Source organism: Capricornis sumatraensis, chromosome 1, assembly GCF_032405125.1.
Source record: "Capricornis sumatraensis isolate serow.1 chromosome 1, serow.2, whole genome shotgun sequence".
Classification (NCBI taxonomy): domain Eukaryota; kingdom Metazoa; phylum Chordata; class Mammalia; order Artiodactyla; family Bovidae; genus Capricornis; species Capricornis sumatraensis.
The window spans coordinates 45,304,014-45,320,157 of NC_091069.1; the positions used below are offsets into that span (position 1 = coordinate 45,304,014).

A 16,144-nucleotide genomic window follows, 5' to 3' on the forward strand; every position below is an offset into this window, starting at 1 on the left:
AGTTTTATCACTTTGAGGAAGTTACTTAACTAAGGTTTAGTTTCTCAGTGTAAAAAGGAAATAATGGTATTTATTTCTCAAGTTATTTTGTGGATCAAATGAAGTTATAGAACATTGCCTGGCACACAATAAGGTACTGTTAAGTTCCTTTCCATTCACTTATGAAGACATTCAAAGAGGCAGTGGCACCCCACTCCAGGACTCTTGCCTGGAAAATCCCATGGACGGAGGAGCCTGGTAGGTTACAGTCCGTGAGGTCGCTAACAGTCGGACACAACTGAGCAACTTCACTTTCACTTTGCACTTTCATACACTGGAGAAGGAAATGGCAACCCACTCCAGTGTTCTTGCCTGGAGAATCCCAGGGACAGAGGAGCCTGTTGGGCTGCCGTCTATGGGGTCGCACAGAGTCAGACATGACTGATGCGACTTACCAGCAGCAGCATGAAGAAATTAGGATTTTGTGATTAGCTTCAAACTTCACTGGCCTACAGAACGGGGACAGGGAGAGAGTAGGCAGCAGAATAGAGATTCAGGGAAACAGGACAGTTGTAGGTGTTCTTGATGTTTAGAATGGATAAAGAATCTAAACAGCTTTTTGATTCTGACGAATGCCTCAATTGCCGCCTTTATTTTTGCTCTCATGGGTATAGGAATTGACCATCTCTTTTGCTTTATATTTCTGTTCTCTACTGCCTTCATTTATAGACTCTACTCCCAACTTCCATAGCCAATAGCAAGACAGAATTTAGTCCTAGTTTCTCCTCCTAAAGTTACACACAGTTAAACACACCTGATATAAAAACACACACCTGCAGACTGACTTATAGAATGGCAGAGTGAGGACCTCAGTGAACTCACTCCCCCTCAAACAACGAAAATAAAAGCAAACAAACTATTTCAGAACTCTGGCATTTAATGAAAGGCACAGAATGAACTATAAAATACAACAGGAACTACTGAAATTTGATGCCCTTGAGAAAAGCAGCAGCCCAGGCATCTGAGATGGAATATGGTCCAGAGAGCACGTAATTAATGAATATGCCAGTTCCAATCCTGTCTGTTGGCTGGGGAACCTATGACCTTTATCCTTCTGAGTTTAAGTTCATCTCTTTCCCCCCCTAACTACCTGTGAGAATTAAATAATGTCATATGATAACAATAACAAAACACTCATGAGTACTGTCATGAGTTATTTACCTTAAAAAACTTGCTAAATTCAACATCTCTACCTTTCAGATGAAAGATACACTATTTGCAGTCAAACCATTTAGAAGCTTTAGACTTTGTTCTAAGACTGCACTTTACCTTTCCATGAAGTTATTATCCATTAACATTTCTAAAAAAGAATGACAATAAGGCCACAATTGTAATCTGACATAAATCAAAGGGACAGTATTGAAATTCTTCAGCAAAGTATTTCTCTGCACTGGCTGTCAATCTTTCTGGTACATTTCTCAAAAAGATGATTTCTATTCTTTCCTCTATATTAGAGTAACCTGTCTATCATGACTAGCTGCTTTAGAGTATATCCTTTTTTCAAAGCACCAACCCTACAATTATACTGCCTTTCTCCCTCTGACTTCAAAACAACATTTAAAAAGCAAATCTTAACCCAGACAATCCAATCTATAACATACTATAAATTTATAGACTTCCAAATGTATATACAGTGTTGCAGTATAATGGATTTACTTATACTTTACTTTTATATGACCAAAATATTAATAGCTAACCATGACTTTTGTTAATTTGAAAACAAGCAAACATTAACACATGTTTTAATAAGATTAAACTCCTACCTTAGGAGAAGTGGAGAGATCTCTTCCTGCAGAAACACCTGGGTTTTCATTTACTCCTCCTGTCTTTGGCGAGACGGCTGGTGGGGCTGGGGCTTTTCTTTTTACTCTCCTTTCAGTTTCCAGTTCTTGAACTGGACTTAGCAAATTGTTTGGAGTCGGTTTAGGTTCATAAAAAGGATTTGATCTAAATGAAGAGGAATTACTGTTAAATATCTTTATAAAAATAGTTTATTCCCAACTAAAATACTGTAATATGTTTATAAAACTAATCATAAGGGAAAACCCAAACCAATGATAACTTACAATTTGGAAATCATCACAATTAATCTTTTGTTTTGTCAATCATTAACAATAAAATCTTTGCTTTTAAGAATTATTTTAAAATCTTTAAAATACAAGTCACACTCAGCTCTGCTATATACAGACCCTTGGGAAAATGTTTGTAATGAAAGTAAATACTATGCATTCTCAACATCCACAGAAAAGGAAATAAGATGAGGAACATTTATTTATTTTTTAATGCTCCTCTCACCAAACCTTTTTTCCCTTGCATTTCATCTCTTCCTCTGTGTTAAAATTCACGTGTTAGGGACTATCCTTTAGAAGTTCATTCAGTGAAGCTCTTTTGATAGCAAATTCTCCCAGGCACTGAAAATGTCTTTATTTCAGTCTCATACTTAAATGATAGTTTAGCTGGGTAGTTTATTCTGCTGCTGCTGCTGCTAAGTCACTTCAGTCATGTCTGACTCTGTGCATCCCAATAGACGGCAGCCCACCAGGCTCCCCCGTCCCTGGGAGTCTCCAGGCAAGAACACTGGAGTGGGTTGCCATTTCCTTCTCCAATGCATGAAAGTGCAAAGTGAAAGTGAAGTTGCTCAGTTGTGTCCGACTCTTAGCGACCCCATGGACTGCAGCCCACCAGGCTCCTCCATCCATGGGATTTTCCAGGTGAGAGTGCTGGAGTGGGGTGCCATTGCCTTCTCCGTAGTCTACTCTAGTTGTCAGTTAATTCACCTCAGTGCTTTGAAATATTAGCCCACTGTTGGCTTAGTACTGCTCTTTTGTAATTTATCTAGTTTCTGGTTGTTGTTAAGATCTCCTTATGTCTGGTTTTGAGCACTCTTACTACAACATGTCTAAGTGTGTACTTCTTTTATTTATCTGGCTTCAGATTCCTTGAATTTTCCTGGAGACTCATGTGTTTCAGTAGTTCTGAAAAATCATCAGCCATTATGCCTTTGATAGCCTCTTTGTTATTTTCTCTATTCTTTTCACTAGAAAATCATATCAAATTATGTTGAATTACCTCTTTCCTACATATTTTTACAAATTTTTATATCTCCTGTGTTACATTCTGAATAACTCCTTCACATTCTTCACAAGATCCATTTAACCTTTTCTCGTTTCACTGTGTCTAATTTAATGCTCAATTCTCCATGAATTTTAATTTCAGAAGCATATTTCTTTATATGGCTTGTGTATAATACCTTAGGTAGAGAGATTTGAGTCATTAATCATTTATACATATTTGTTTTATAGTCTCTATCTGATAAATCTATCACTTGAATTCCTTGCATTTATAATACTGGTCTTGACTCTTCTCTAGTTTACTATTTCCTTGTGTATTTTGTAATTCTAGATTGTGAGTTCAGAACTTATTGAGGAAATCCTGTGTAGTCTGAGGTGGGAGTGCCTCTGTTCAGAGTGTTTCACGCTTGCATTTGCCAAGCAGTTTAGGAGCTACTTTGTTTCTTATTTTCTTGGCTTGGTGGAGGTTCCCAGACTATCCTGCCAACATAACATCAAATCCACATGAGGGTAGGTTTAGGCTTATAACTTCCTAGAGAAGTCTTTTTTTCTCTACCTAAAGTTTAGGTAAGGACAGAAAACCTTCCTTTCCTGCTAACTCTCTTTATGAGTATTTATCCAGTTGAAAGAAGTGAAAAGAAAGTGAAAGTCACTCAGTCATGCCTGATTTTTTGCGACTCCATAGACTGTAGGCCACCAGGCTCCTCTGTCTATCGAACTCTCCAGGCAAGAATATAGGAGTGGATTGCCATTCCCTTCTCCAGGAGATCTTCCCAACCCAAGGATTGAACCCAGGTCTCTTGCATTTAAGGTGGTTTCTTTACCATTTTGGGCTTCTCTAATAGCTCAGTTGGTAAAGAATTTGCCTGCAATGCAGGAGAACCCGGTTCGATTCCTGGGTTGGGGAGATCTAATGGAGAAGGGACAGGTTATCTACTACTCCAGTATTCTTGGGCTTCCCTTGTAGCTCAGCTGGTAAAGAAGCCACCTGTGATACAGGAGACCTGGGTTCAATCCCTGGGTTGGGAAGATCTCCTGGAGAAGGTAAAGGCTACCCACTCCAGTATTCTGGCCTGGAGAATTCCATGGACTGTATAGTCCATGGGGTTGCAAAGAGTCAGACACAACTGAGCGAATTTCACATCCTTTACCATTTGAGCCACCAGGGAAGCTAGTTAGTCATCCATAAACACAAGTATCTGGTATATACAATGATTATTCTTCCTATTCCTATTATAATAAAAGTAATAAACATATTTTGGTTATTTTTATTAGTTTGTTGCTTTTTTTTTTTTTTTGCAATACCACTTTGTTCCCGAGAGTTCAATATCTTGTATGCACAGTAACAATAGCATTTCTGAGTCTACAAGGCTAAGACACAGACCACACAAACATAATAAGTATACCAAAGGAACTCCATCTAGTCAAATAAGGTCTGTACTGGTAATAGCCTTCTGTGTTCAATTATGTACATTCTTTTAACTGCAACAGAAATAGATTTATTTAAAACCAATAACCAAGTATCTACATCTCTGCCTCACAACAGTCTGCTCTCATGAGACTCTGGGTACCAAGTAATCTAAACCAGAGAGGTGAAATAAACCATACTTGTATGTCACTCTCACTCTGTACTAGTTGCAACAGTTAGTGTCATGTGACTCCTTCTCGGAGAAGGCAATGTCTCCTTCTCACTGAGCTAGAGATATAGCCTCAGAATCTCTCTTACCTCTGCTCAGGCCTTACCAAGTTATTTTTCAAACGTTAAAAGTAGTTCAAAGGGAGGTAAAAATAAAGAAATGGGATTAAAAAGAATTTAACACCAAAACTTAGAAAATGAAAAAACATCTCCCCTCTCCCCCTCAAAACTTACTCTTTGCTATCTGATGTTAAATGTTTCAGTACTGAACAAACCCACTTCAATCTAAGTGAATTAATTGACATGTGAACTATTTCAGTGATATTTTAAAAAATTATTCCTGATTACATCTCTCTATAACAAATTTGCAAAGAAGTCCATTACACGGTAGCTGCCACAATAATCATTATTAATTTGCCATGTAAGTATGATTCGTTTTAAGAAAAATTTTGAGGATATAAGGATCAGTTCATTTCAGTCACACAGTCGTGTCCGACTCTTTGCGACCTCCATGGACTGCAGCACACCAGGCTCCCCTGTCCATCAACAACTCCCAGAGATTACCCAAATTCATGTCCATTGAGTCGGTGATGCCATCCAACCATTTCATCCTCTGTCATCCCCTTCTCATCCTGCCTTCAATCTTTCCCATCATCAGTGTCTTTTCAAATGAGTCAGCTCTTTGCATCAGGTGGCCAAAGTATTGGAGTTTAAGCTTCAACATCAGTCCTTCCAATCAACACCCAGGACTGATCTCCTTTTAGGATGGACTGGTTGGATTCCCTTGGACTACAAGGAGTCTTCTCCAACACCACAGTTCAAAAGCATCAATTCTTTGGCACTCAGCTTTCTTCACAGTCCAACTCTCACATCCATGTGTGACTACCAGAAAAACCATAGCCTTGACTAGACAGACATTTGTTGACAAAGTAATGTCTCTGCTTTTTAATATCCTTTCTAGGTTGGTCATAACTTTCTTACCAAGGAGTAAGCGTCTTTTAATTTCATGGCTGCAGTCACCATCTGCAGTGATTTTGGAGCATCCCAAAATAAAGGCTGTCACTGTTTCCCCACCTATTTGCCATGATGTCACAGGACCAGATGCCATGATCTTACTTTTCTGAATGCTGAGGTTTAAGCCAATTTTTCACTCTCCTCTTTCACTTTCATCAACAGGCTTTTTAGTTCCTCTTCACTTTCTGCCATAAGGGTGGTGTCATCTGCATATCTGAGGTTATTGAAATTTCTCCGGGCCATCTTGATTCCAGTGTGCTTCTTCCAGCCCAGCGTTTCTCATGATGTACTCTGCATATAAGTTAAATAAGCAGGGTGACAATATACAGCCTTGACATACTCCTTTCTTTATTTGGAACCAGTCTGTTGTTCCATGGCCAGTTCTAACTTGCTTCCTGATACAGGTTTCTCAAGACGCAGGTCAGGTGGTCTGGTATGCCCATCTCTTTAAGGATTTTCCACAGTTTATTGTGATCCACACATTCAAAGGCTTTGGCATAGTCAATAAAGCAGAAATAGATGTTTTTCTGGAACTCTCTTGCTTTTCCGATGACCCAACGGATGTTGGCAATTTGATCTCTGGTTCCTCTGCCTTTTCTAAAACCAGCTTGAACATCTGGAAGTTCACAGTTCACGTATCGCTGAAGCCTGGCTTGGAGAATCTTGAGCATTACTTTACTAGCATGTGAGATGAGTGCAATTGTGCGGTACTTTGAGCATTCTTTGGCATTGCCTTTCTTTGGGACTGGAATGAAAACTGACCTTTTCCAGCCCTGTGGCCACCGCTGAGTTTTCCAAACTTGCTGGTTATTGAGTACAGCACTTTCACAGCATCATCTTTTAGGATTTGAAATAGCTCAACTGGAACTCCATCACCTCCACTAGCTTTGTTCGTGTGATGCTTCCTAAGGCCCACTTGATGTCACATTCCAGGATGTCTGGCTCTAGGTTGGAGATCACACCATCGTGATTACCTGGGTTGTGAAGATCTTTTTTGTATAGTTCTTCTGGATATTCTTGCCACCTCTTCTTTATATCTTCTGCTTCTGTTAGGTCCATACATTTCTGTCCTTTACTGAGCCCATCTTTCCATGAAATGTTTCCTTGGTATCTCTAATTTTCTTGAAGAGATCTCTAGTCTTTCCCTATCTATTCTTCTCCTCTATTTCTTTGCACTGATCACTGAGGAAGGCTTTCTTACCTCTCCTTGCAATTCTTTGGAACTCTACATTCAAATGGGTATATCTTTCCTTTTTTCCTTTGCTTTTTGCTTCTCTTCTTTTCACAGCTATTTGTAAGGCCTCCTTGGAAATGCCATTTTGTTTTTTTGCATTTCTTTTTCTTAGGGATGTTCTTGATCCCTCTCTCCTGTACAATGTCACAAACCTCTGTCCATAGTTCATCAGACACTCTTGTCTATCAGATCTTGCCCCTTAAATCTATTATTCACTTCCACTGTATAATCGTTAGGGATCTGATTTAGGTGATACCTGAATGGTCTAGTGGTTTTCCTCACTTTCTTCAATTTAAGCTGAATTTGGTAATAAGGAGTTCATGATCCGAGCCACAGTCAGCTCCCAGTCTTGTTTTTGCTCACTGTTTAGAGTTTCTCCATCTTTGGCTGCAAAGAATATAGTCAATCTGATTTCGTTGTTGGCCATCTGGTGATGTCCATGCGTAGAGTCTTCTCTTGTGTTGTTGGAAGAGGGTGTTTGCTATGACTAGTGTGTTCTCTTGCCAAAACTCTATTATCCTTTGCCCTGCTTCATTCTGTACTCTAAGGCCAAATTTGCCTGTTACTCCAGGTGTTTCTTGACTTCCTACTTTTGCATTCCAGTTCCCTATAATGACAAGGACATCTTTTTTGGGTGTTAGTTCTAAAAAGTCTTGTAGGTCTTCATAGATCCATTCAACTTCAGTTTCTTAAGCGTTACTGGTTGGGGCATAGCTTGGATTACCGTGATACTGAACAGTTTGCCTTGGAAACAAACAGAGATCACTCTGTCATTTTTGAGATTGCATCCAAGGACTGCATTTCGGACCCTTTTGTTGACTATGATGGCTACTCCATTTCTTCTAAGGGATTCCTGCCCACAGTAGTAGATATATAGTGGTCATCTGAGTTCAATTTACCCATTCCAATCCATTTTAGCTTGCTGATTCCTAAAATGTCAACGTTCACTCTTTCCATCTCCTGTTTGACCACTTCCAATTTGCCTTGATTCACGGATCTAACATTCCAGGTTCCGATGCACTATTGCTCTTTACAGCATCGGACCTTGCTTCTATCACCAGTCACATCCACAACGGGGTGTTGCTTTGCTTTGGCTCCATCTCTTCATTATTTCTGGATTTATTTCTCCACTGATCTCCAGTAGCATATTGGGCACATTGCAAAGGACTTTTACTTAACAGGAGAAAATGACAAAATTCCTTAAGATAGGCAATTTTTCAATGTGTTTTATATAACTGAATTTACAATACTACATTGCATTCAACTTTTGTTTAACTTATTTAGTATTACACAGATATCTAGAACTATCCTTATTCTTCATGTTTCTCCACCTCCCTCTAACCACTTGAATACTGGTATACTTTGTATTTAGACAAATGTTTTTTGCATTGGTAAATATGATCATATAATTTTTATCCTTTAGTTTATTAACATGGTAGATTATACTGATTTGATTTTCAAATATTAAAACAGCCTGGTATTTCTGAGATAAACTTTACCTATTCATGGTATATAATTCATTTTGTTGAATTATATCTGACAATATTTTGTTAAGGAACATTCATGAGGGATATTGGTCTGTAGTTTTATTTTTTGTTTGGGTCGTGTTGTTGTTTGGTTTTGGTATCAAGGTAATACTAATTTCATAAAGGAGTTGGAAAGTGTCTCCTCATCTATTTTCTGAAAGAGACTGTGCAGAATTGGTGATTATTGTTCTTTAAATGTTTCATAGAATTCTCCAGTGAAAAGAAGGTCTGGAAATTTCTTTTTTGGAGAGCTTTAAAATTATAAACTGAATTTTTAAAATCATTTTTAGGGCTATTGAGCTTACATATTTCATATTGGCTGAGTTATAGTTGTCTTTCTTTAGAAGGTGGTCCATTTCATCGAAGTTGTCAAATTTATGCGTGTAAAGTTTCTTTCATGGTATTATCTTGGTATTTTTGTGTGTCTGCAGGATCTGTAGTGATATTTCTGATTGCATTTCTGGTATTGGTAATTTGTATCCTCTCTTTTTTCTTTGTCGGTTATGCTACAAGTTATGCTATGATCAATTTTATCAATCTTTTCAAAGAACTAGTGCTTTGTGACATTGATTTTTTTTTCTCTGTTTCTTTTCTGTTTTCAGTTGCATTGATTTCTGCTCTTTATTTCCTTTCTTCTGCTTGCTTTGTGTATTTGCTCTTCTTTTTCTAAGTTCTTGATGGGGCTGCAAAGACCCAGACACAACTGAGCCCACACAAATTTTTCCCTCCTTTGTAATGACAAGAATTACATAATTTCTAATAAGTACATTTAAAAATACTTGAACAGCATTTTTAGTAAGGAAAAATTATTAAAGGAATTAGCATAATTTCTACATTCTGTTAATCAACTCTGATCTGAATCATCTATTTCAAGGCAGCTCACATCACTATGATAAACAAGAATTATTTTTATTCTTGTACTATTCAAAAGTAATACATTAGTAGTATCATTAATTCATTGTGAATTAAAAACTCAGTTATATTAAGTGGAAAACTAGACAGAGTAACTTTAAATGATATTATTCATTTTTTAAAAAAAATAAAAAGTACTATAGAAAGAAAAAATAAAGTTGATTAGAAATAGGGTTAGCAAACACAGTGAAGAAAGTGTGGCGTGAAACTTACACTCTTTTCCTCTCACTTTGAAAGTTTATATTTCTTTCGGAAAACAATTCGATTGTATTAAAATAAGTGCATGGCTTTTCTCATTAAACTTCAATGACAACTTCCCTTAAGAAATTGATATACACCCACACCAATGATTTCATGCTGGACCTCAAAAGTTCATCTCATAAATGCTTTGAAAAATATTATTGCTCTATCACTTCTCAGAAAACCATACAGTTGATAGTGTAAAGGACAAGTGCTAAAACCACTTAAGAATACATACATTCTTTTGGAGCTGACAGGTACGCTGAGTTTCTGAAGGCTGTTTTACACATCACAGAACTCAGCACTGTTTGTGATAGTTTTATGTCAGAGGATACAGGAAGAGTTTGGTAATGGAAGATGAGTCATACAGGCATCTTGATGAAAAGTCATAAGTTTATTATTGAAGTAAGAACAACTTCTGGAAGATTTTTGCTACTTAAGTTGGACCTACAAACTTCTGGAGACAAAGATTAGAAATACCAGGTAAGTAATTAAGAGTTCTTCCTGGACATTATTAGCTGACAAGCAACCTTAGAAATTTATGGATAATGTTCCATAAAGCTGAGTGTTTGTAGTCTCCTCTGGTAACCTCAGATGATTGAGCAATTCAGAATGTTCTTTATTCATGGGAAACTTGTAAAGGCTGTGACTTTCATGTGGAACAAGAATGGTCAAAAGGAAACACCTAGTCATTCTGATTTTAGTTTTTATTAAGGCATTTTAAAAGTTTAAGCAAACATTAGATGTCTCTTTAATTTGTTAATAGGAGAGAGCAGGGTGTGTATATGTTGTGTAATATTCATGCATCTTGGAGTGACTGAATGTTTGTCTTTAAAGTTTGCAATTACATTCAAATACTCTAGGTGTGTGGTTATTACTCAGCACCTACACCACCCATGAGAAATTTTATTTTGATCACACATTAGCCATTTCAAAGAAAACAAATACAACAACTTCAGCTACAGCCAACTTTTTCAACTCCTGTATAGTTATTAATTAGCTCTCAACCTGGGTTTTGAATCAGATGATTATCATGACATAATTCCTGTTCTTATAGGAGGTTAGAACTATTTTTTAGTTTTATCAAAACCTAGCTATGCCCATGGAAGCATGTAGCATGTGTGAGAGTTATTACCCATGTGCTGTAAAATGAGCAAAGGTTGAGAAATGCAGTTCCAGGGCAACAGAAAACAAGTTAACTACCTTCTTCTTTCAAATAAGTCTTTCAAATATTTAAACTTGGTTATTATAGTTCCCTTAAACCACTTCTTTACTAAGTCAAACAGTCCCTATGTCCTCAGTCACTGCTCATTTGATGTGGTTTCTGGAGATTTTAATGACTCTGTTCACTCTACTCAATGCTTTGAATCATCAATGCCCCTTGTAAAGTGCAGCACCTATAAGCAAAGTAATGCTCAAAATGGGAGTTGACCAATGGACAGCAGAGGGATGACATTTCTTACTGCACACAAAGCAAATGCTCCCAATTTTTATACATCAAAGAAGCCTTGTTATTATTCAGCTCTCAACTCATATATCCCATATTTTGAAAAAATTTCCTACTACACTGCATTTTGAAAGAAATAACTATTTTTCTTAAGGTCTAAATAACATCAGTACAATGAAATTCACTATTTCCAAGGAAAACAAAGACCCATATAGCCTCACTATATTATTATTTAGCTTTTAATAAATGTAAAATATTCTGTAGATCTTCCCTGTTTCACATCAATTATTTTCATCAAACAAACCTAAAGCCCAAGAAATCTAGGCTAGGAATCACTCATGTGACAGAGTATTTCTGTTAATAAAGTTAAATATTGCTGTGGGTTTTTTTTTTTTAACAGCTTTATTTAGGTATGATTGATATACAGTAAGTGGCACATATTTAAAGAGTATAACTTGTTGAGTTTTTTATATAAGCACATAAGCGTGAAACCATCAGCACGATCAAGACTACAAACACTTCCAATTCTCCAAGTTTCCTTGCATCCCTTTTAATCCATCCATCCCTCCCTCCCTCCACCTCCAGTCTCAGGCAACTATGGGTCTACTTTCTCTCATTACAGACTGTTTGTATTTTCTAGTTCTAAATAAAGGATATCATATAGTATATGCTCTTTTTTGGTCTGACTTCTTTCAGTCAGCATAATAACTTTCAAACTGATCCATGCACTTACATGTATCAAAAGTTTGCTCCTTATTACTGAGTAGTATTCCACTGTTACAGATATACTACAATTTGCTTATTTATTTGACTATTGGTGGACACTGGGGTTATTACCGCATCTTGCTATTATGATAAATAAAGCCGTTAAATATTCATATATATGACTTTTTGTGGACATACACTTTGATTCTTTTGGTTAAATACCTAGGAATGGGATGGTTAGGTCAATAGGAATATGTTTAACTTTTTCAAAAGCTGGCAAATTTTTTTTCTAAAATAGCTACATTTAGAACTTTGAGAGTTCTGAGAGTACCAGTGGCTCCATGTCCCTGACAGTATCTTGTATAGTAAAGTCTTTTAAATTTGAGCAATTCAGGTGGGTGTGTACCGGTATCTTATATGGTTTTAATTTGCATTTCCTTGATGACTAAGATGTTGAACAACTTTTTATGTACACATCGGCTATTCTTGTATCTTCTGTGAAATGTCTGTTCAAATCTTTTCTCTCTTTAAAAGAGACAGTCTGTCTTATCATTGAGCTAGTGTTCTTTACATATACTTGATAGAAGTCTCGACTGATAGGTATTTTACAAAGAAGTCTGGCCACACTTTTTATCTTCACAACTGTTTTTCAAACAGCAAAAGATTTAACTTTAAAGAAGTCTAAATTATAACTTTTTTCTTTGACTTTTTTTTTTTTTTGCATTCTATTCAAGAAATTTTTGCCTAATTCATTTTTCTCCTATGTTTTCTTCTAAAAGTTCCCATGTTTCAGTTTTTACTTTTAGGTGTATGATCTGTTTTTAGTAAAATTTTATATTTGTTGTGAGGTAAGGACTGCAGTTCTCTTCTGGAGGGGTTGGGGGATATAGACCTTTAATTGTTTGAGCACCATTTGTTGTAAAGATTATCCTTGCCTGACTTCCTGTGCTACTTTTGTCAAAAATCAATTGGCAATATATGTGTGGATCTAGCTCTAGATTTATTTATATTCTCTTTCATTTAACTATATGTTTACTTTTAAGCCAATACCAGAATGTCTTGGTTAATGAGTCTTGAAACTGGATAATATAAGTACTCAAACTTTATTCTTTTACAAAATTCTTTTGGCTATTCTAGGTCCATCATATTTCTGTATACATTTTAGAATTAGCGTTATCGATTATTACAGAAAATACACCAAAATTTTGATTGGGATAGCACTGAATCTATGGATCAATTTGAATCCTTGGCTATAACATTTCTCTCCATTTATTTGTCTCAGCAATGTTTTATTGTTTTCAGCACACAGGTATTGCATTGAACATCTTTGTCCAACATTATCCCTGAGTTTTGGTTTATTTTTTTGGATGCTTTTGTATATGGTATTCTAGAATTTTCTACTTCTGATTGTTCATTGTTACTATTGAGAAATACATCTGAATTTATAAATTGATCTTGTATCCTTTACCTTGCTAAATTTACTTTTTAGTTATAGTAGACTTTGTAGAGATTCCTTATAATTTTCTACATAAATGATTATGTCATACATGAAAAGATAGTACTGTATATCTTCAAATAACATGTATAAAAAGCTTAAAACAGTATTCAATTTCCCCATGCTCAGCCCTTGTGTGACTACTATCATTTGTTTTATTTCTATCCCTATCCAAAACCCAGAATATACTGTTATTTACACTTTAAATGATCAATTATCTTTTAAAGAGGTTTTTAAAAATAAGACATGTATTTTACATATATTCTATTTGCTACTTCCTGTGCTGATCATTCCTTTGTGTAGATCCAAATTTCCAACTACTGTCATTTTTCTCCCACCTGAAGGATTTCCTTGTAACATTTTTTGCAAAGCAAGTCTGATAATGTGAATTCTCTCAGGTTTTGCATGTCTGGAAATGTCCATTATTTTGAACTTTGCCACCCCCCCCCCCACCAGAAATAAAAATTTGTTTTGGTGGGTTTTTTTCTTTTTCCTGGACTATGTCTCAGAGGGTAAAAGCATCTGCCTGCAATGCGGGAAACCCGGGTTCCATCCCTGGGTCGGGAAGATTCCCTGGAGAAAGAAATGGCAACACACTCTAGTACTCTTGCCTGGAAAATTCCATGGATGGAGGAACCTTGTGCATCCATGGTGTCACAAAGAGTTGGACACAACTGAGTGACTTTTCTTACTTTCTTTCAGTAGTTATATATTACCCCACTATCTTCTAACTTGAATTGCTTTTGTTAAGATGCCTGGGTATAGTTTCTTCATCATTCTTGTGGTTCAATCCAGCTGCTTAGACCTGTAGATTTACATGTTTTTAATTTCAAAAGCTTTTGGTCATTATTTCCTCAACCATGTTTTTCTGTTTCCCTCATCTTCTTTCCTCTCCTTTGGGAACTTCAGTTACACTTAGGGTAACTGAAGTTGCCCATTGATCCTCTGTTCACTTTTTTTCCCTTTATGTTTTAATCTGGAGAGTTTCTATTGCCAAGAATTTAGGTTCACTAATACTTCCTTCTGCAGTATCTAACATGGGATTAATCCTATCCAGTGTATTTTTCATCAGATTTTGTATGTTTCATCTTTATAAACTGAATCTGAATTTACGTTTTATATTCCATGCTCATGATTTCTTCCACCTTCTTGAATATCTGGAGTATATTTATATAATAGTTAAACTACCACAATTATCTATTAATTTCATCATCTGAACCATTTCTGCATCCATATTTAAGGACTGAGTTTCCTCCTCATTAGTAGTCAGAACTTTCTGCTTCTTTCCATGCCTGATCAATTTTTGATTGGCTGTCAGACATTGTGAATTTTGTGTTGGATGCTGAATTTTTTGGCATTCTTTTTAATACAATATTTTTGGGATCTGTGTGGGATACAATTATGTGAAATTATTCTGACTCTTTTGAGATTTGCTTTTAAACTTTGTTGGGAAAGCCTATAACAGCCTTTAGTCAAGGGTTAATTTGGTCCCACTACTGGGACAATACTTTTCTGTGGACTCAACTTGATGTCCCATATGTTAGGATGTCTTTTCTCTCTGGCTGGTGGAAATCCAAACCACTCTGATCCTACTTCAGGGATTGTTCTGTCTAATCCTTTGTTCTCAGTAACTTCCTCATATGTATACTCTGATTTTGAAGTTGAAGTCGCTCAGTCATGTCTGACTCTTTGTGACTCCACGGACTGTAGCCCAACAGGCTCCTCTGTCCGTGGGATTCTCCAGGCCAGAATACTGCAGTGGGTAGCCATTCCCTTCTTCAGGGGATCTTCCCAACCCAGGGACTGAACCAGGGTCTCCTGCATTGCAGGCAGATTTTTTAGTGTCTGAGCCACCAGGGAAGCCCTATACTCTGATTAGTACTCAGTTAAAGACTCAAGAGAAACTTTATAAAGATTGCTGAAACTCTTTATGAGTAGCTTTCTCCTCTCTGATACTCTATACACAAATTCTAGCTACCTCAATACCTTCAAAGTCCAAACTCTGCCTCCTCAGCACAGGGAGATTCTGGAGTGTTTGGGTTCTCTCTCCCTGAATTGCACTTGGAAATACTCTATTAATAAAGCGTAGACAACTGTAGTGTTCACATTTCTTGTTTCTGTTCTCTCAGGGGTCCTGTGCAATTTTATTTCTAAAAACTGTTATTTTATCCATTTTATTCAGTTTTTTAGTTGTGTAAGACAAGAAGCTATAAATACTCTATGCTACTCCATTATGGCTAAAAGTTTTATTGCTGATTTTCAAACATACTCAGGGCCACAGTGTGCAGCTACATGGGTTACAGTATACAATTCCAGAATACAATGTGAATGCACCCTCCTATTCCTAATCTGGATTTGAGTAAAATGGAAGCCCAAATCACACTATTTATATATTGAGGCTGTGGTCAATAAACCTCTCTTTTAGGTAGGAATAATAATGCAGAAGCAGATAATTCTGAATTTATAAATGTCATGATCTCATTGCTTGGCATTTGAATAAATCTTCCCATCAAATCAATATCAGAAATAATTATTTGGTTCCCACAATAGACTCATAACATAACTGAAGTGTAATGCCTTCAAGAATCAATTAAAAACACTTATGTACCATTTATAACATAGTTGCTTGGGAAGATATAATTGGAATTCTAACCAGTGACTCCAGAAACATATTTCCTTCATTTGTTAGTTTTAAGATGCATACATAATCATGTGGAAGAGGGTGAGAGAATGAGGGTCAAGATTATAAAAATTTAGATTTGGGATGAGATAGATACTAACTTATAAACTGTGTATTAACATAGGGACAGACCTCTTTTGGGGTT

General features: G+C 36.5%; 1 protein-coding gene across 8 annotated transcripts in view; it reads right to left on the reverse strand.

Annotated features, from left to right (window-relative positions):
- The window catches only part of EHBP1 (EH domain binding protein 1), a 349,564-nt gene that overhangs the window by 171,302 nt on the left and 162,118 nt on the right, over positions 1–16,144 (reverse strand). For all 8 annotated transcript variants that reach the window (XM_068989010.1, XM_068988993.1, XM_068988985.1 and 5 more), the window contains one exon: positions 1,803–1,986. In XM_068989010.1, coding sequence (XP_068845111.1) covers positions 1,803–1,986 — 184 coding nt within the window. The remainder of the gene's footprint in view (positions 1–1,802; positions 1,987–16,144) is intronic.